Raw genomic sequence first — 22,316 nt, 5'->3', positions numbered from 1 at the left:
GCCCCTAAATACTAGATTTAGGGGGCGTTACAGGTAGGTGAAGGGCAGGGACCAATGGGTCCCTGTCCTGGGGTGGGTACACCCCCTATCATGCCTCTCTCCTGTGGGAGGGGGGCAGTAGCCTAGTCCTGATAGGGTAGGGATTCCCATCTTCAAGATGGCGAGAGCCCGGAGATGTGCTTCACCTCGCCTCCCCCACCTGAGGGGTGGGGTTGGTGGGCTGGCACATCCCCTGTCCTTATTTGGGGTTTTCGGCCAAGCTTCCCGCCAGAGTGGGGGGTTGCAGTGGCCTGGGGAAGCTCACAGAGGTGGCATGCCTTTGAAGCTTCCCCCTTCCCATCCTGGGGGGAGGAGATTTAGCACCTCGCCCAGGATGTGCAGGATGTGCATTGTTGCAGGCCCAGGAGAGCAGAGGCTCTCCTACCCAGGGGTCCAGCAACATGTCTGCTGTGTGGCAGCCTAGGCAGCCTCAGAACAGACGTGGATTGTAGGTTAGGTTTTAGGGGGCATCTCTAAGATGCCCTCTGGGGTGCTTGGTACATTAAATCCCACACTGGCATCAGTGTGGGTATAATGTGCTGAGAAGTTTGATACCAAACTTCTCAGTCTTCAGTGTTGCCATTATGGTGCTGTGGAGTTCGTGTTTGACGAGCTCTCAGCACCATGCACTCTTAAATGGCAGCACTGCACTTACAGTGCCCAGGAATGGACCTGGGTACTGTAGGGGCACAGGGCTCCTGTGCCCACACCATTGGCATAGGGCACCCAGCTAGAGGGGTGGCTGATGTATGCCATGGCAGTGTAGGTGATGGGCATGGCACACAGGCATGTGTGCCATGTCGACTTTGTTTTGTCTTGCACCCAGACACCCATCCTGCAAGGGCGGTGTGTGTGTGTGTGTGTGTGTAAGGGTACAGGGCCTCTAAGGGTGGCACAATGAGTGCTGCAGCCCTTAGAGGCCTTCCCTGGTCACAAGGCCCTGGGTACCTAGGGTACCATTTACCAGGGCTGACATGTGGCCAGGATTTGCCAATTTGGGTTTTGTGTTTTTAGGGAAGGAACATAGGCCCTGGGCACCTGATTGGCAGGAGTCCAGGGTACACTCAGTCAAAGTACATTCAGCAATTCAGCAAATAGTGGGGGCATACCATGCAAGAAAGATGGCACTTTCTCACAAATGGCCACAAAACTTTCCCACTAATATGTAGTTTTACTGGCAATAGAGCATAAACAATTTTTGGAAATTGTGTATCAGCAAAAATATGTTCGAGGCATATGAGCTGCAGATCACACACTAAGGATAAGATCGCCATCTGGTGTTGGGCTCGGATGATTGCGTGTTGTTGTTGTCTTCGGAAGAAGTCTTTGGTCACGAGATAGGTGACTCCTCCTCTGGACAACAGTGCGCATGGGCATCCACTCCATCCTCAGATTGTTTTTTTCCGCCATTGGGTTCGGATGAACTTTTTTCCGCTCCAGCAGAAAACTTCTAGCAATCACAACAACTCTCCAAATTTTATAACTCAACGTCGAAATCCCATCGGACCGGATCCGGACGCGGCTGATGGAAAGGACACCCTTTAAAAAATGCCCCCAATGTGGAGCAAAGTTTCCTCACAGTGATCACCACGAGGTCTGTAATTTGTGCCTCTCACCAGACCACAACAAATCCAGCTGTCCAGCCTGCGCCGCATTCCGTTCGAAGAAAACTATCCGGGACCGAAGAGCTCGACTCCATATCCTGGCCAAGCCGGTTCCGGAACCAGAAGACATCTTTGCACAGGATGTCCCTGACGACGATTCCGAAGACCTCCAGATCATGTCCGAGGCCGACGATTCTGATCCGGGGCAGCCTGTGAGTACCAGCTCCCCTACCCCAACCCCACCAAAAAAGACATTGGTCAAGACTCTGCCAGCTGGGCCCAGTCGCGATCCGAAATCCTCTTCAGAAGCCCCGCCCCCGGGCCCAGCTCCGAAGAAAACTAAGCCTGCAGGTGGCTCGGGCTCGAGCAAACCTCATATTATTGTGCCTACAATACCTTCGGCACCGAAGCAGGCTCCAAAGCCGAAATCTCCATCGCCTCCGAAACGTCACTCTGCACCGACGTCTCCACCGGCACCAAAACGTTATTCGGCGCCGAGGTCTCCACCGGCACCGAAAGGTTCGTCGGCACCGAAAAATCCATCGGACCGGAAAAGTTCTTTGGCACCAAAGATATCCTCATGCCGAAAAAAGTCCACAAAGAACCTGCCGATCTCAAAAAATCCAGATCGGAACCCAAAAACTCGGCGCCAAAGCCACCTTCGGACACTGAGGAACTTTTTCGGCCAGATCCAACGCAAAAACGGATTTACATCAATCCTAAAACCGGACATGTCACAGCGGTGCCATACAAGATAAGGAAGCTGGACACAACACCTCCTCCAGCTCCTCCAAGGAAGAAGGACTGTGTCACTTCACCCATACGTCCTTCCTCTCCTACATTACCTCCTATCCCATCCCCCCCACCCCCACCGCCTTCTCCTCTACCATCTCCTTCTCACACACCACCTCCGCAGGATGATGATGATTTAGGGGGAGGGAGAGACCCGGATTTCTTTATTGATCCTACTGATCCCTCACACCTGAGGAAGATTTTCTCCTCTACACCTTTGAGCAGTCGCAAAAAACCGTTCACATTCTACCCATGATTACTGGAGTGATAAAGCACGCCATTGAGGTTTTTAAAGACCCCGTTGGGGCCAGGGTTCTCAACCCCCGGATCGAAAAAAAAATACAGACCGGCACCACAGGATCCTGCGTACATCAAAGCGCAACTCCCCTTAGACTCTTTAGTCGTTTCAAATGCCAGAAAACGGGCGAACTCACAAACAACCAGAGACACACCGCCCCCAGACAAAGAGTCTAAACTCTTGGAGGCTTCCGGCAAAAGGGTTGCCGCACAAGCTGCTAACCACTGGCGTATTGCCAATACACAAGCCCTATTGGCTCGCTATGATAGGGCTCATTATGATCAACTAGAGGACCTTTTGCAACACCTGCCTGATCAATACAAATCCCAGGCCAATGACCTCATCCAAGAGGGCAAACTAATATCAAATGCCTCCATCAAATGTGCATTAGACGCAGCGGACACCGCCTCTAGGGCAGTCAATACAAGCGTATTGCTTAGACGCCACGCATGGCTACGCATTTCCGGCTTTAAGCCGGAAGTACAAACAACCATTCTTGCTCAACCCTTTAATCAGGAGCAACTCTTCGGACCCGCAGTAGACACTGCATTAGAAAAAATGAAGAAAGATAATGAGACTGCCAAATCAATGGGAGCATTACAGTCTACTCAACCCAGAGGCTCCTTTCGTCGCTCCTTTTATAGAGGGGCCTCCAAAAATGTGGGAACAGACACCTCTTCCACCTTCAAAACATCAGGTCAAACATCCCCTAACAGAAGATATTTTAGAGGAGGTTACAGGGGAAACAATACCAAAGGCCGAGGACTGGGCAACAACAACACCCGCACCTCTCCAGCCACTAAACAGTGACTTGCCACCACTCCCCCCCAGACCATTCCACTCCGGTCGGGGGAAGACTTCAACAGTTCCTACCTGTCTGGAATTCCATCACAACAGACAGGTGGGTAAGACAAATTATCCAGTCTGGCTACTGCCTCGAACTCATAAACACCCCCCCAAACATACCACCCAAACACCATCCCATGTCGTCTCACCACCTCACGCTCCTCAAACAGGAAATTCAGTCTTTGCTTCAAAAACACGCAATAGAACCTGTTCCACTCCAACATCAGGGCACAGGAGTATATTCTCTATACTTCCTCATTCCCAAAAAGGACAAGACCTTAAGACCCATACTAGACCTCAGACTACTAAACCAGTACATACAATCGGATCATTTCCACATGATCACTCTCCAACAAGTCCTTCCATTACTTCAACAAGGCGACTTCCTTGCCACATTAGACCTCAACCATCAACTATCCAAAATCTCAACTACAGCCCTCCCACGTACATTAATACCTGGGAGCCACCATAGATACATCCAAGGCCATAGCTTATCCCAGCACAGCGAGGATAGCCAACATACAAAATCTCATCACAAAATTTCAAACACAACACTCTCTTCCAGCAAGAGTGTTTATGCAACTCTTAGGCATGATGGCGTCGTGCATCTCCATAGTACCCCACGCACGCCTTCAAATGCGTCCCTTACAGGAATGTCTAGCACAACAGTGGAACCAGGCCCACGGACAACTTACCGATCTGGTGTTGGTGGACAGCCGCTCACTTCGTTCACTGAAGTCAACATCAACCTGTCCAAAGGGCGGCCGTTCTTAGAGCCTCTTCCACAAATTGTGCTGACCACCGACGCATCTCTCACAGGGTGGGGAGCCCACCTCCTTCAACACACCACTCAGGGCAGGTGGACCACTCAACAAAGACAGCTCCACATCAATCACCTAGAACTTCTGGCGGAGTTCCTAGCACTCAAATCCTTCCAAGTGCATCTAAAAAACAAAACTGTCCTCATCCGCACGGACAACATGACCACAATGTATTACATACAGAAGCAAGGGGGGACACATTCCCTACAACTGTCCCAACTTGCACAACAAATCTGGAGATGGGCAATTCCCCAAAACATCTACCTGCTAGCAGAACACCTCCCAGGGGTTCAGAACCAGGTGGCTGACCTCCTAAGTCGCCACACACAGCAAATACACGAATGGGAATTACACCCCAAAGTCCTACTCCCATTCTTCCAAAAGTGGGGACAACCAGACATAGACCTGTTCGCCACACAAGAAAACGCAAAATGCCCAACCTTCGCTGCCAGGTTCCCACACCCACAGTCAAAGGGCAATGCAATATGGATGAACTGGTCAGGCAGATTTGCGTACGCTTTTCCGCCTCCCCCACTCATTCGTGGTACGCAAACTGAAACAACAGTTGCTAACACTCATCCTAGTAGCTCCCACTTGGGCACGTCAACCCTGGTTCACCACACTTCTGGAACTATCTCTAGTTCCACATCAAAAATTGCGTCTCTCCCGGATCTATTAACCCAGAACCATGGAGAAATCAGACACCCAGATCCTCAAACACTGAATTTGGCAATCTGGCTCCTGAAGTCTTGGAGTTCGGCTGCCTCAACCTTCCTCCAGACTGTATGAATGTCATAAAAGAAGCCAGAAGACCTACTACTAGGGCATGCTATGCTGCAAAATGGAAAAGATTTGCCATTTACTGCACTAACAACGACATACAACCACTGGATGCTTCCATCCAAAACATCATTTGCTATTTACTACACTTGCAAAGATGCAATTTAGCGTATTCCTCTATACGTCTACATCTAGCGGCATTAGCAGCCTACTTGCAAAATAGACAACACCTGTCCCTCTTTAAGGTACCAGCCATTAAAGCATTTATGGAGGGTCTTAAAAGACTTATTCCTCCAAGGTTACCACCTACCCCAGTGTGGAACCTTAATATTGTTCTAACAAGGCTCATGGGTCCCCCATTTGAACCAATGCACAAATACGAACTGCAGTTCCTAACATGGAAAGTGGCTTTCCACGTCGCAATCACATCCCTGCGAAGAGTAAGTGAAATACAAGCCTTAACTCTTGAAGAACCCTTCCTACAACTACATCGTAACAAAGTGGTTCTTAGGACAAATCCGAAATTCCTCCCTAAAGTCATCTCCCCTTTCCATCTAAACCAGTCAGTCGAACTGCCAGTCTTCTTCCCTAATCCAGACTCAGTAGCTGAGAGGGCACTTCATACCTTAGATGTTAAAAGAGCCTTGCTTTATTACATCGACAGATCCAAACCTTTTTGAAAAACCAAGCAACTGTTTGTTGCTTTCGCTCCACCACATAAAGGCAACCCTATTTCCAAATCGGGTATCGCCAGGTGGATAGTTAAATGTATTCAAATATGTTACCAGAAAGCTAAACGTACTCTTACAGTTCCCCCTAGGGCGCACTCCACGCGTAAAATAGGGGCTTCTATGGCATTCTTAGAGAACATCCCCATAGAAGACATTTGCAAAGCAGCCACATGGTCTACTACACACACCTTCACTAAGCACTACTGTGTCGATGTGCAATCCAAACAACAAGCTTCAGTAGGCCAAGCTGTCCTAAAAACTCTATTCCAAACTGCTGCAACGGATACAGGTGACTACCGCTAGGGGAGACACTGCTATATAGTCTATCCTTAGTGTGTGATCTGCAGCTCATATGCCTCGAACGGAATATGCTACTTACCAGTATGCATCTGTTCTTGGCATGAAGAGCTGCAGAGCCACACGCCCACCCGCCTCCCCGGGACTTGTATCTGTTCCAGAATTGTCTTAATTAGACACTACACATGGACATCCTTTCTCTTTACTTCTCATACACTTCATCATTTCCCATCATGGCGAAAAACAATCTGAGGATGGAGTGGATGCCCATGCGCACTGTTGTCCAGAGGAGGAGTCCCCTATCTCGTGACCAAAGACTTCTTCCGAAGACAACAACAACCTGCAATCATCCGAGCCCAACACCAGATGGCGATCTTATCCTTAGTGTGTGGCTCTGCAGCTCTACATGCCAAGAACAGATGCATACTGGTAAGTAGCATATTCCTTTAAATGTGAACATCACCAAGTAAAGTGTTCTAATTTGTTTTAGTCCTGAAAAAATATTTTTTTCAACCATCACAGAATTACAAATAAGGGTCTTCAGAACTAGTGAAATATATTTGAAATGTTTTAACAGTTAACTTAGCTATTTAATGGTTGTGTTTGAAAAAGGCCTGACATATTACAGCCTTTCATTTAACATGCTTTGCACAGTTCAGTTGTCGCACAGTTTACTTAACAAAATCCTCTAACTTAAGTCACAGAAAGAAAAATAAATGTAATAAGATAAGCGGACTTTTTGACTGTGAAAGCCAGCAAATGCCACAAGATAACAAGATTTAATGACATTTTTATTGCTCTTTCACTTTGTGAGCAATAACGATGCCTTTAAATCTTGTCACATTTGCTCTGCTTTCAGAGACCGTGGTCAAAAGTCACGTTGTCTTCCCTGAAGTTAGAGGGTTTTCTACTTCCAGAAAGGGTGAATTGTCCCTAAAAATAGCTGAGATGATCTGGCTCAACAATGTGAGTGGATTTTTCGAGCCCTGATTGTAAGAAGACCCGATATTCCTCTTCCATGGCTTTTTCCTAATAAGATCCAAACAGGAATTATCGGTACAATTCCAATCCTCTTCCTTGCGGCTGAAGATAAAGTGCCGCAACTGTAAAAGAACGCCAAACATAATGGAAAACTTCTAATGTCTTGAAGCGAGTATGCTTAAAGTACATTGTGTCGACAATACCCGAACCGGGGGCAAACTATTCACCCAGCGGAAGAAATTCTGAGAACATGCCAACAGTCGCCACAGCGTCCACCCCAACATTAACTGGAGTTGTGTGAAAAATGACGCCAGAAAGTAAAACCTTAGATTCCCCATCCCCATCATCCTTTGACCTCTGTAAAAACTGAATTTTACATTGAAGTTTACGCTAGGCCCAGATAAACTTCTGCTTTAGTGCCTCCACTCTGGCAAAAACAGACGCTGGAAGAAAAAGTGACATACAGTGGAAGAAGAAAAATACCAAGGGAGAATAGTCCTCTTTATAAGATTACAACCACCTATAAGCCCCAGATACAGACGATTCCACTTGAGAGAGACTTCTGCTGAATGCTGATACAATTTCCCAAAGTTGTTCTCCAGAATATCAGCAATGTTAATTGTTAAGATGATCCTGATATAGATCAAGGACTGCACCCACCTCCGATCCTGGGCAGGCCCAGCCACATTGGATAAAATCTGGGTCTTGTTTGAATTCAGCTTGTAGCCAGCAATCTCTCCGAATGACTTGACTGCTGCCACAACTGCCTCTAGTACACAAATCAGGGCAGGTGTCAAAACAGCAATGTCATCTACATATGCAAGAATTTTAACTTCATATAGCTTCAAAGGTTGTATTTCGTCATTGCGTGTAAGACATTGAGTGAACAGTTCAATATAGAGTGTGAAACTGCAGGCAGAGAGGGCTGCAGGCAGAGAGGGCATCCCTGCCGGCTCCAACGAACAATAGCAATAGGATATGATAATAGACCTACGCTGCATACCCTTGCCTCAAGGCCCAGGTAAAGGGGCCTAACCCTCGAAAGTAATATGGAACCCAAACCAGCAGACTCTATGGCCTCCCAGAGGAAAAGCCAAGAAGCCCTATTGAAGGCCTTCTCAGCATCCAAACAAATCATACCTACTGGGTCCTCTACCACTGAGGCCACCTCCAAAGCCATAATTGCTGTGTTTATATGTGACGTTGTGTTATGGCCCGGACTGAAACCATGCTGGTTTTGGTCCACCAATTTCAAGATAACTGACAGCCGATTGGCAAGAACGCACGTATAGATTTTAGAATCTGCATTAATTGGAGAAATTGGGTGGTATGACCCGTAAGAAGTGGGATCCTCTCCCTTTTTTTTAATTTTTTTTTTAGAAAGACAAAAATATTTGTTTCTTTTCAAGACTCGGGGACGTTATCGAAAAGATCAAACGAATTAAATAGATCCCTAAACACTAGAGACAAAATCTGTGAGAAGGTGACATAAAACTTTGATGGTATCTAGTCGGAACCCAATGCCTTCCTGCTGGCCAGGGAACAAATGGCCTCTTTGGCCTCGACTAGAGAGATGGGTGTCTTGTTTACACCGCTGGGCAGCGTATCACGGGCAGTCTAGATACTGTTGAAAAATCGAGAGATATTCTCTGCGCAAGAGAAAAATTCCTCCGTATAGAGGTCCTGGTAAAACCGGTGAAAGACCTCACACACTGAAACTGATTCGACAACTAGAAACCCATTCTCCCTGATTTGCTGAATGTTATTTGTGCCGTGTAGGAAGCTGGCTCTGTATATACTATACCAAAGTAAGGTATAGTGTGCGCAGAGTCCAGTGAATTCCTAGAGGCTTTACTAAGGGTAAAGTAGATAATACCTTACTCTCTTTTGTGGTAGTGTGGTTGAGCAGTCGGGCGTATTAGGAGGCTGTGTTAAGCATTTTTTTTGTACACACTCAGGCAAGAAATGATTATACACAGTCAAAGACCAAGACCAATTTTTGTATAAAAATATTACTTTGTTACTTTTATTTTAGAACCAAGAAAAACTCATTTGCAGGTAAGTACCAGTTTTAAAATAGCAATACTTTTCAGGTACAGTAAAATGTATCTGCAAAAGCAAGGAAATCACTTCACAGTGATACTGAAAATACGTTGTGGTGTTGATCAACAATAGCAGTAACTTAGCAATGTACAAGATAGACACAGTGCAAATAAGAATAAATGCAATGCAATCCAATGTAAGGAATACAGTTTTGCACATTTACAGGTAAGTACTCTACTTACACATCCAGTCTTTGGGGGCTTAGACCAACACTGGGCAAGGGTCAGATGAAGGTATATGCTGCACCACCAGCGGCACTGGGGCGGCCAAGCGCAGAGGTCACTGAGCCCAAAGTTAGTCATTGGAGACTGGGGGCACCCACAAGAGGTGCTGGTTGCAGGTAGGTACCCACAGTTTCTGGGCACAGGCCCTGGGGTTAAAGCAGGCACGGGTGGCGGGGGTGCACAAGACAGCACCAACAATATACACCCAGCGGCAGCTGGGTGCATAGTGCAAATCAGCTGCATGTGCCCGGTCTCACAAAGAGGCTGCAGGTTCGGACCAGGAGGCTGGATGAAGGTGACCAACAGCTGGGCAGGTAAGTAAAGGTATCGGTAGATGCCTAGGCACTCAGGGATGGGCTCCCCAAAGTTTGGGGCTGAAGATGCAGGGGTGACTTTAGGTGTCTGATTTTCTTTACCAGAGCTGGTCATGGTCAAGGGGACCCTTCGTGATGAAGCTGCAGGTGTCTTTGTGGGGTCCAGGGCAGGCAGCCACTGATGGTATCAAGGTCGGGATCACTGGGTAGACTTCACTGGACAGGTGAGCCCCTCAGACTCGGGCCGTGGGCGTCTGGTGCCGAGTGGGCAAGAGTCGTGTTTCCAGCTGGATCCGTAGTCCTTGCAGTTGGATTCTTCTGGACAGAGCTGCTGTCCCTTGGGAGATCTGGTCTTTGTTGAAGAGCAGGCAGTCTTCCTCTGGTTTCTGGAAATCGCTGTCCACAGGACAGGCGTTGTCTTCTTTGCAGATTCTTTAAACCTGGAGACAGGCTGGTTGGCTGGGGCCAAGTCAGTAGTCGTCTTCAGGCTTCGCTGCACAGCGTCTTCTTCGTAGGTTTCATGAATCTGAGGATAAAGGTTCAGGGGTGCCCCTAAATACTGAATTTAGAGGCTTTACAGATACTTTCAGATGGTAGCCAATGGGCTACTTGTCCTTAGGTGATTATCCCCTTTGTGTGTCCCCTCCTTTTGAAGAGAGGGCATCTCCTAACCTGATTGGTTAGAATCCTTCCGTTCAAGATGGCGGATTACCTAAAGAGGGGGTCCTCTCGGTCCAGGGCACCTTGAGGTTGGTCCTGGCAGAGGGGGGACAAACCTCTCCTGACTACTAACTTTCCCTTCAACCTTGCTGCCAAATGTGGGGCTTAGTCAAGGGGGCAGGCATCTCCACTAGCTGGAGAGGCTCTGGTCAGCATATCAAAGGGCAGGAAACCTTTGAGGCTCACTGCCTTGAATGCCGTTCCTGCTTGGGGGTAGATGAGAAGCACCTCCACCCGAAGCAGGCTTTATTCCTGACCCTCAAGGACTCCCACATCAGGATATCAAACATGTCTGTCTGTGTGGCAGGCTGGTGCAGACCAGTCAGTTGTACTCTAGGGAGTTGGTTGGTTTTCAGGGGCCATCTTTAAGATGCCCTCTGAGTGTATTTTAAAATAAACCAAACACTGGATTCAGTGTGGATTTATTCTGCTGAGAAGTTTGATACCAAACTTCTTATTATTCAGCAAAGACATCGTAGAGTTCTCAATGACAAACACCCAGCCCATGTACTCAATATGGCTTCCTCACTTACAATGTCTGAGAATGGCTCAGACCCTGTAGAGGCATATTGCTCGTACATCTATGCCCTCACCTGTGGTACAGTGCACCCTGCCTTAGGGCTGTGAGGCCTGCTAGAGGGGTGACTTATCTATGCCACGGGCAGTATTTGTGGGCATGGCACACAGGGATGTCTGCCCTGCCGCCTTTTAGTTTTTGTCTGCACCAAAACAGTCTGCAATTACAGTCTATATGTGTTAGGCGAGGGGTCTCTGAAGGTGGCACATTGGATGTTGCAGCCCTTGGAGACTCTCTGTGGTCACAAGGCCCTTTGTACCAAGGATACCTTTTACAAGGGACCTATATGTGAGCAGAGGTTTGCCAATTGTGGAAACAAAGGTACAGTTTTGAGGGAGAGCACTGAACACTAGGACTCTGCTAATCAGGTTCCCAGTGCCTTTCAGTCACTCTGCATCCGATATCAGGGACAAAGTGGGGGGTAACAATGCATGAAGGGGCACTTTCCTAAACATTAGGTCTGTCTTTTACCCAGAATGATAAAATCCACCCCATTTCCTCACTATTCTCGAAATATGTAATCTGTCGAGCCCTACCAGGTCCCTCACACTAACACAGTTTTGTAGATCAGGTTCCACGGACCCGAGAGTCTGTCGGATCACAGTTTCCTCTGCCAATGCCGCCCTTCTTTGATAAAAAGCAAATTGAAGAGTCTGACCTCGGCAAAAAGCGTTAAGGGAATCCCAGACCACAGGGAGGGATGCTGTCCCTGTAAATGAAAATCGAGAAACTCCCTGCGTTCAAATCTCCAGCTCCAGGGGCCAAATTTCCGAGTAGAATCAACAAGTATAAACAACTTCAAGGCATTATGGTGCAAAAGGACCCTTGGATTGCGTGTGATCTTGGAAAAAGAAACCAAAATATTGCTGACCAGAAACATCTCTAATCAAAATGGCCTTATGAGGAGTGGAATAAAACATGAATTCTGGATCTCTATGATGCTTAATATGCCAAAGATCAGCCAAAGCATATTAGGATATTAACTGCTGTATGTCCCCCCCGCCCCTTCCCCACCCCGAAGTCAGTACTTACCCCGGCAGGCCAAGTCATTTAAAAGCGGATCTGTGGACACAAGCTGGGATGCTGAATCCTTTTAGGGCACAGTGTAACGTTAAAACCACCACACACACAATATAAGGTGGGGCCCTGAGATGCAACTCCGATAAAGAACATTAAAAACCTTTGGGTCATCCCTGTTACGGCCGTAGAGAACGCAAAGGGTAAAGCGATCCCTGTCCCTCTGAGTAGTTGCCAGCAACCCCCCAACCCCAGAAAACTGTAGCCTATTTTATTTGCTGCTGTAAGGTTTTTTTTTATTTGAAAGCGTGTTCTCTTTGGATGCCTTATCCTGTCTTCAAGACATAGCACTAATCACATTTGTGTGTTTCTTTGTTTTACTTTCATGTTGCGATTGCCTGTTTGGTTTACATATGTATTCCTTAAAAAGGGAAAGAATCCCATACATAGGTTTTCTTTAGTATCTGCTATGCAATATTTTGCTGTGTATGCCTTTTAAGTTCACCACATACAAAGCAAAATTCATATTCAGACTCCTTTTCATAATAACTATTATTTGAGAGTTCAGCTATACCTCTCTGGCAAGACCATACATCACCACAACAAACCTACACATACAATATACAATGTTCCGAATGGGGCTTTGGAGGTCAAGCCTCTGTAGCTGTTGGCTTGTTTGCTTTACCTAACTTGCCATTTCTCGCTTGCCAAACTTAGCAAACATAAATATCTAACCTACCACACCTAACCTATTTAACATCATCCATTACCTAACCTACCATCCTTCTCCAACCATGTATACCCTAACTTCTCTTGTGCATTGTTTATATCTCACACTGACCCCTGAAGTGGTAATTTTTGGAAAAAGGGAAATATTCTGATTGTTACATTTTATACATTGAAAAATTATCTAACGCTACTCTCTTAAGTTTAAAATAGTCTTTTGCAGTTGAGGTATCCTATAAATTATGAACCCTGTGATAAAGCTAATATGACACATGCATAATAATCCTATACTTCTCACATCCTAAGCCTTTGCCCTGTAACACAAGCAAGGATTCCCGCACCCTCTGTCACACAGCAACAGACTCCAAGCATAACATTCTAATAACACTAAAAATTACCTTTCCAGTAACACAGAACTAACAGCATACTAACTTTCACAGTAACCTCTCTCTACCTCAAAACATTAACACAGAATAAATTACATTTCTGCCTCAGTGTTTACCAATGGCTCGATGCTAGGGAAAAAAAACTCAAATAGTTATCGCCTTTCTGCTAACACTCTTCTACCTTTTTACTTTGCCAAATGTATGCTAATGTAGACTTACATTTCTAATATTTAAAAAATTGACCCCAAGTAATATTTCATTTAAAACAAAAGATTAACAATTCTATTGTATTAGTTAGATTCTAATTCTGGAAGTACTTGTGTCTAGTCAATTTAGATTGTACAACAGCAAAACATAAATTATTGCGTTCAACATAAATAGCACACCAGGCCTATTGGCATTGCCAGCGATTGTTCAATATGATTCTTGCAACTGGAAGTTTTCTTGAATGACAAATATCAGGTTTGTAATCGGTCTTTAAAGGCTAACAAATATTAACACTACAAAGGTCTAACACCTAGAACCCAAAACCTTTCTAATTCAGAAGCCAGTTTATTGGGCCTGAAGCGTCATAGCTTCAGCTGTTAAATTGATCTTTGAACGCTTTGAGGAAGCTTCAGACTTTCTTGAAAGAAGAAGCCAATAGGCCTGACCCTGATGACCTTGAGGAACACAAGCTCAGTGGGGCTTCTAAACGGGTAGAGACGCTTGTTTTTTTATTGTTTGGGAATCTTGGTGAAAATCATGGTTCACCCAAGCCACCAAGAAAAGAAGTTTGCGGAAAGCATTCTTTATCTTAGCAGCAGCATCTCAAACTAAAGGTGACCTATGGCCCTCCCAATAAGTCCAGCTTATTTACACAAACCGTCTTCTCAGTAAATAATGGATAACACAGGGTTGGGATTAGTCCTTCGCACCATGTCTGAGAGCTGGAAGAAGGAAAGGTTAGCACTTCAGAGGGGGAAGCTTAGGATGGAAACAGCTACATTTGCAAAACACCGATCCACCTGCAGGTTAGGCCAAGTGGTGGCCTAAGTTCCCAGAGCACTTTTACATATATATGTGGAAGAACAGGATATCTTTGAATGGTGTTTGAGCTTTGAGTTTTCTTGAATAGCACGGGTTTTGAATGTGGTTACTAAGGCAGCCACTTTATTGATCTGCTTACCTTTGGAAGGGACAGCCGTCATTGGAAGGATGCCTGTGGCAGATCACATGGTCTATGAGCAAATGAAGGAAGCTCTGATCAGAAGGTTTGGGCTGGTCCCAGGTCAGTACTTTCAGAGGTTCAAGGAATGTAAAAAGGGGAATTGTATACGGTTGGAGGCTTGGATTTGTGGTGTATTGCAAGACTATGGATTGGGTGTGGGGAATGTGGGCCAGGAATTTTCTTTCCCTGAATCAGTTAATGACAGAGTGACTCTACCTCACTTGGGAAATATCTGTCTAACTTGACACAAGGTGATCCAGAGGAACTTGCAGTGTTAACTGATACGTGGTTGCTAACATGGTTCACAAGGGGGCTAGAACAGCTTGGTTCTAAGCCAGAGTGGAGAGCAACTCTCCACAGACTGGTTTAAAACCGGAAGGTAAGGGCAAGGCGAATTCCCAAGGAACCTGGGAGAGGACAAGGCAGAATGGTAATGGTCTATCCAGGAAAGAGCATCATCAGAAGGGTGGACAAGGGGAGAGGATTTGGCCTAACGGCTAGGGCGGTCGACCTCCAATCTGGGGAACCGGGTTCGATTCTTGGCAATGATTCTGAACATCCATTGATTCTGGGCAAATCACTTACTATCCCTGTGGCTAACAAAAAATAAATGTGTCCTCATGTAACACAACTGGCGCTATGTAAAAGCGCTCTGATACAAGATACCTTCGTGTCAAGTTCGCGCTGTATAAAACTCCGTTAAAAAAAAAAAAAGGTGTTCTTCCGAAGCCAAGGTGGAGACTGTTTTATGAGCGCCATTAGATTGGATATTGTGAAAGAGTGTGTCCTGTATCAGCAGGACCTTTGATCGCTAATAGGTTACACATGGGTGAAGGGTTCCATGGAGTCCTGTTGCGTTCAACGTAGTAGCTATGGACATCTGGGAGAAGGATATAGATGCTGTCAGGCACATATGTTATGTACTTGCATATATAACCGTTATAGCAGACAATAATACTGAGACCAGAAGACGCAGCAGACAGCAGCAAATGTTGACTTATACCTCTTTCTTGCACATAAGTCACATCTGCTGTGAGGATTGTCCATAACCACCACTGTACATTCAAAAACTAGACATCACTAATTGAACAGGCTTAGAATAACTGAAGAGATCTGTCACACACTGCTGGACAATTTTGAGTCCACCACAGCAGGTTCCAAATATCTATACACTGACTACTTATTTACATCTCACAATGACACTCTGGTAGGGGATGATAATAGCAATGCTCATCCCAACAGATCTCTCCACGTCTCTCCCTTGCCAGCTTAGGACCACTGCTATACACAATCTTAGATCGGACAACACTGTGCAGTAACCAGCTAAGCAAACTATAATCGTTAACAATACCACAAACGAACCAGCTGAGGTGTTCAAAGCTACAGCACACTGGAAACCATAAAACCGCACTTCTGTCTCTCACACTTCATCCTCCACCGCATTGCTATGCCCTGATTCCCATAACCCGATAACCACATCTCAGTAGTCATCGCACGCGACGTGCAAACATTTCCCATAGAGGATCAAAACAAAGACAACATCTGTCCAACCACGCACCCTACACTTCGGATCAGGCTGCCCATGTAGGCAAGCGCTTCAGAGCGCCGCTCCATAAGGTTAGGTAGCGCTATATAAATGCTGTAATACAATACGCAGAACTGAATGGTGCGGAATCCAGCTGAGACAGAATTATAAAAATTGAGATTTATTATGAAGGTGGCTGGAAATGTACACTTTACTAAGTTGCTGTTACATATTTCCTTTTTAATTTCAACTTCACATTTCAATTTAAAATTACATGGCATGTTGTTGGGCACTGCATATAAGCAATTTGTATAGCATGACAAATGTTGTTTTGAATGTATGTGTTGGAATTAAACCCTCTTTCTCTGTTTCCAAAAGTCAGCAATTAGACACTATACTACATCTCACTGACCTTCCCACTTTTTGACCTACTTACTGAATCGTACACCCACAAGCTGCTTTATGTACTTACTCCTGACTTCTTACACAGGCCTACAAAGTAAACAAGCACTATTCCACTAAGTAATTCACATGTAATGATATATTTATTACTTTATTCTATAGTAATAGAGGAAGTGGGTGGAGTCCCCTATTCCTTGCTGGAGCCTGTTTTGGAGAAGTGCACCCCCGAACAGCTCTATCGCATTGAGGAGTGTAATCATGTGAGTGCCCAAGAGAACTCTGCCTTACTCTGTATTCCCCTCCTCTGTTCCTTATGCATGTACATACATCCCTCACTGTTTCATTTCTTGTCTGTACCTTTCTCTATTGCTTTAACATTTCCTCCCTTTTGCCCACATACCTATTTCCCTTCTAGCCCCATGTCGAAATATCATTTATTTACGGTAAGGTAGGTTAAATGTGAGCCTTTTACATAGGCAACCCTACACTAGAACCCTAGGCTAAAGCCAGGTCAGGTCTGAAAACTATATTATTGCATCTTCAAAAACAATAGTTCTCTTCTGCCTTAGGTGCTGGACTTATCAGTAAGCAACTGTAAGTGATTACCTTATGTTGTATCCAAGCCCTTTCCTATGTAGGTAACATATTAAAATAAACTTTGTAATATATATATGTATGTTGGTTATGTTGAAGGCGTTTGACGAACCCAAAATGTGTTTGCTACCCACGTTATTGTATGAAGAAATAAAGGGGGTACTTAAATCACCAAAGGATTCCCTGGTCGCTTTTTTAATTGAAGTTGCCTGTAATTTGCGAAGTGCCACTGGTCTCTGGGATTAGGCAATGGAATGTGGAGAATCCCCCAAAAAATACATAAAAAATCATGGGATTAATAATCATCCTCAATACTTGCTGCAGTGAAGACGCCACTTTCATTTAAATTTATACAGCTGTGCTCCCAATTGAGATCCATATGTGGACATAGAGGAAGGGCTTGCCAACCAAGTTAAATCCTTTGTTTGCGGAACCATACCAGCAAGTACAATGTTAAGTTGGCACCAAATGGCGATATTCATGTTTAAAGGCTGGTGTTCAAAGTTGCATAACTACATTATCTCACTAATAGTAGACATTATTTGAAGAAACATAGAAATACCTGATAGTATTTGCCACATATTGATGACAAATATGAAATCCTTCCTCACAATATTTACCCAATATTGGAAATCGGGCGCGCTCTCAGTTCTGCGCATGTTACCACCATGCGTGTCTCTTCACAAAGATGTCATTCAAATCATCAAGTTGCCCCTCGTCTGCCGCTGATAATGTGTTGCAGAAATCTATTGCCCACCGCCTCAGGAATTTGGCTCAATGGCCATCATTCCTCAGGTTCAATAACCTCCGACCGTCGTCAGCAGAATGAGCCATATTTCTCCAAAAGCAGCGGTTTTTGCAGCAGGCATTACAATTCTTTACCAGGTTCCACCAAAGCTGCTGAACTCTTTAGAGATGGGTGCACCGTGTGTGAGGGTGAACCTGCATATAAATACAAAACTCCCCATAAAAGCAGGTCTGGCACTCGTGGGGTCAATTAGACTTTATTTCTCCAGAAAGTAGATGCGTGTCTGCAAACATGCGTTTCTCAATACTTGCTGCAGTGAAGATGCTACTTTCACAGTTTCATTTACATTTATAAAGCTGTTCTCTCATTGGAGAACCATATGTCAACATAGAGGAAGGGCTAGCTATCTGAGTTAAATCCTTAGTTTGCAGCTGCCACACCAGCATGTAAAATGTTCAGTTTGCTCCAAATGGAGGTATTCATGTTTAATGGCTGGTGTTCAAAGTTGCATAAATACAATAGTAGACATTATTCCAAGAAATGCAGAAATACCTGATTGTATTTGCCACATGCTGATGAAAAACATGAAGTCCTTCCTCACAATATTTACCCTGAATGGGCTGCCGCACATTCACCAGGGTGCCGTCCCTAATTGCAAATAGGATGCGCTCTCAGCTCTGCACTCGTTACAACTAAGCGTGGCTCTTCACGAAGACTTCGTTAAAATCATCAAGTTGCCCCTCACCTGCCGCCCATGATGTTTTGCTGAAATCTCGTTCCTATATCCGGATCAGTATCAATAGGCCTCAGTGCTTTTGAAAGATTTTCCTTATTTGTTGGTTCTCTTTACTGTAAGCTAGACTGAGTCGTATTTCCTCATCCTTCAATTTTATTTTCATTGGTCTCCATTTTAGTAATTAGTTTCTCCCCTCTTTCAATGTCGCCCGGTCTATACTTTCCGAATATCTTTGTGGGGAAACCCATCCGTTTGAAACGTTCCCAAGTCTCCTGGCAGTTTTTCCAGAAGTCTTAGTAGAACAATTCATTTTTAGTCTTGGGTAAGCCCCATAGGGAATACTTCGCAGTAGAGGTTGTGGGTGAAATCAGAGAGCCATGTAATACTGAGTTGGTGGATGTCCCTTTTCTGTGTACTGTGGTCTCAAATTTGCAGTTTTCTGCATAGATAGAAATATCTAAGAAGTTGATTAATACATGATCCAGATATAGGAACCCCATTAATACCAACTGTGTCAATTGCATACAGAAAGCCACCTTAGTTGAAGGACAAGCTAATACAAAGTCACTTTGAAAAGAAACAAATGAAGATGTGATTAGTTAATTCCAGGGTTGGCTTCAATAAGTGCTTTGTATGTAAAGCATGTAAGATTGGCAAAAATATGAAAGAAATAAAAAATAAAAACTGACCAAGTATCAGAATCCAGCAAAGGATAACACGTGAGACAACTCATGTTATATATCCTTGAATGCAAGTGTGGTCTCCAATATCTAATAAGTACCATTAGCCTATTCAAGAAACCAATGCTTGTGCATATAAGAGCTATAGAATAGAGATCCATCATATGGAGGAGAAAAATATATAATGGAATATCATGAAGGTGATACTTGGAAAATAATGGCATGCTATGGGATCAAACACATTGTCAAAGCTGAAAGAGGGGGTGACGGGATCCGATTGCTAAGACAAAGAAAGTCTTGGTACATCATAAGAGAAAACAAGTTCCCTTTTGGGCTAAACAATGATGAATAATTGCATATTAATTGGGAGTAGGACTTCAAACATCAGAATAATAAATGCTTCGTGAAGGAACAAACTTTTCTCCATCTAATTTACTGTTGCGGGGATTCTGCTCATGCACAGAACTATGCACAGGAAACCAGGACCTCTGTGAATTGTGGTGTACCAAAAACTCACCTCAGTACCCAGAACCCCTAACCGACTAGCATCAGTGTCTCATTCGTTCTCCATATCATTTCGAAGCTACCAATGATTAGACAACCCAGAAAAAGCGACTTAGAATACTCTCAGGAATGGTGGGAATCCGAAACACTTTTTTGTTGTTATTCTCATATCAGTCCACAACATGAGTAATCAGAGACACTGAAAAGTTTAAAATGTTTATTTTTAGCTACGTGCTCTAAGGTGCAGTACTTTGGCTAACATAAGCAGACAAATGATTAGAAATAAAACCATCAGCATTGTTACAATTCCATAGAAAGTGAAGGGAGAAATCATATTATAATGATAGTGGAAACAGGTCCTATAATACCTTGTGAACCACCCTCCCCTGGCTAGTAAGCTAGTTTTATATACTAACAGAAGGTCTCTAGGTTTGAATGGGGAACCCCATACCTCAAAGATCGGCTTAGGTGAATCACATCACAGGATCGGCTCTGCTCTCTGTGTCTGGAAAGGTTTTCTCCAAGTGTCTGAATCATGCATGCAAATGCAATATCAAAGGCACTTGAGTTTCAGATATTTGCAGTTGTGTGCTTGTTGTGTCTAGAGCGTGGGCCGATCAACCTGAATTCGACAGCATACATTATTTGACCTTGACGGTTTCTGCACACAGTGTTCAGACTAAGGTCACGGTGCACGTCTAGGTATGTGAACAACAAACCGTTCTCATGTGAAGAAAAAGCAAGAAAGCAGTTTTACTTGTAATAACTACCTATAGTTTCGTGTGCAAAAGCAGCAAAGTGGCAAGATGGCGTTTAACTTCTAAAGCACTTATGCTAACATAGCAGAGTGTGCACATAAAACCCTGCCTTCACTACACCCTGCCTTGATCGGACCACGAACAGAATAGGGAAGCAATGTAGGAACGCAGAGTTCAAGTTTGAGTGAGACCGAACCAATTTCATCTATTGCTAATCCGTATAATTGGTAGTGAAAGTTCGAAAACTTTGTTGGGGAAAAAGTAAAAAATTAAAACATCTCTCAGGGGCGATACACAGCCCAATCAGGAGTAAAAAATAAAAAGTAAAAATATTAGCGTTAGTGTTAGTGTTAGAAATGGGATTTCTGGTTGGCTAGGGCTTGCGCCAAAGCCAGACAGAAACAACCACTCTAGTCAGGGCTGGGGAGTTACACGCCAAAGATAACCCCTGCTCACCCCCTTGGTAGCTTGGCACGAGCAGACAGGCTTATCCCTGAGGCGATGTGTAAAGCGTTTGCGCGCGCACCCAGCAACAACACCCAAGGCCCACCACAAAGGAAACTCCACACAAGGTATTCTATAAAAATAGCCTTTGTATTATACACAACACATTCGATAAAAACACACACTCTACAATGTGCCAACAGGCACGGGCAGAATTTACAAGGGATTATATATACAGGGGACAGGGCCACATGGACCACTGTCAGGAATTAGCACTTTGTAGAAATAGCACTTAGAACGTAGGAATAATATTTTAGAACATAGCACATACAATCACTGTAGCACTAAAAATAGAACATATAGCACACAACCAGTAACTACTGGCGCAATAATGACCTCAGCGTCATCACACTAGCATCAGGTAAGTACCGCCTACGCAACCCTAACCACCTTTAGGAAAATATTGCGCAGGGAATCAGGACCTCACTAGCACCACCTGTGTTAGGGAGAAAACAACCACCTAAGTATCACAATACCTGTAGGGGTCTAAGCACATAAACACATGATGCATAACATTCAGAGGTGTAAAGCAAAGCACATGACGCATAAACACATTCAGAGGTGCAGGAAAGGAACAATGGCGCAAAAACTCACATTAGCCACTATCTGTGGCAGTCCCTAGGCCAACTGGCCTCGTTGGGGCTAGGACACCTTGTCCAGATAAGGCTGCGCCAGCTGCGCAAGCCAAGAGCGTAGAGTTCCCAACCTAAACGTTGCAGCTGCCCACTAAGTGCTGGGCAGCTGGAGGAATGAGCGTGGCACCACTGTGCCCTTTAAAACAACTCTGTTGCTCCCGTGGAGCCTCCCTGGGCTCTAAAACAATTAAAATGCCCCCTAGAGCCTTCGTGGCCCTAAACGTTACTGTGGGGCAAGGGGGAGCGACCCGCTGCCATCTGGGGCCGCCCGTCACGAAACAACTGGTGCCCCCTTTAGGTGGAGCCTCGATGGGCTCTCGCAAACCTTGCCCCGTCGTTGGAGCGCCACGCGCTCAGAAACTACAACAATGCCCCCGAGTACGTGGGAGCCTTCTAGGCTCGAGGACAACGTGCCCAGTCGTTGGAGCCTTCACGGGCTCTAAAACGAATATGCCCCCTTTGTTGGTGCGAGTCCCACTCGGGGGACGCTCTACAATATTGATGGCCCCCTTCCTCGGCGGGAGCACACCGGCAGTTTCCTCGGGATCCCCGTGGGGGGAGGGGGGGCAGGCACTGGAAACGTGCCCCGGCTCTCTCTCACCCCCCGGGCCCCTCCTCACCTGGTCGGCGGTTGCAGGTGCGCGGGGTGGGCTCCAGTCTGCCTCCTGCTCGTGTCGTCGGGCAGCGCGGGACTCTCCTTTCCCCAGGGGAGCTCCGCTGTCCTCCGCTGGCTTCTTCCGCTCCCGGGCAGATAACCGGAACTC

General features: G+C 45.4%; 1 protein-coding gene across 2 annotated transcripts in view; it reads left to right on the top strand.

Annotated features, from left to right (window-relative positions):
• ELOA (elongin A) overlaps positions 1-22,316 on the top strand; it is a 239,872-nt gene that overhangs the window by 105,224 nt on the left and 112,332 nt on the right. For both annotated transcript variants that reach the window (XM_085648317.1, XM_085648318.1), the window contains exon 7: positions 16,556-16,653. In XM_085648317.1, coding sequence (XP_085504443.1) covers positions 16,556-16,653 — 98 coding nt within the window. The remainder of the gene's footprint in view (positions 1-16,555; positions 16,654-22,316) is intronic.

This window comes from Triturus cristatus, chromosome 3_2 (assembly GCF_964204655.1).
Source record: "Triturus cristatus chromosome 3_2, aTriCri1.1, whole genome shotgun sequence".
Taxonomy (NCBI): domain Eukaryota; kingdom Metazoa; phylum Chordata; class Amphibia; order Caudata; family Salamandridae; genus Triturus; species Triturus cristatus.
This window is presented reverse-complemented; position numbering and strand designations above follow the sequence as displayed.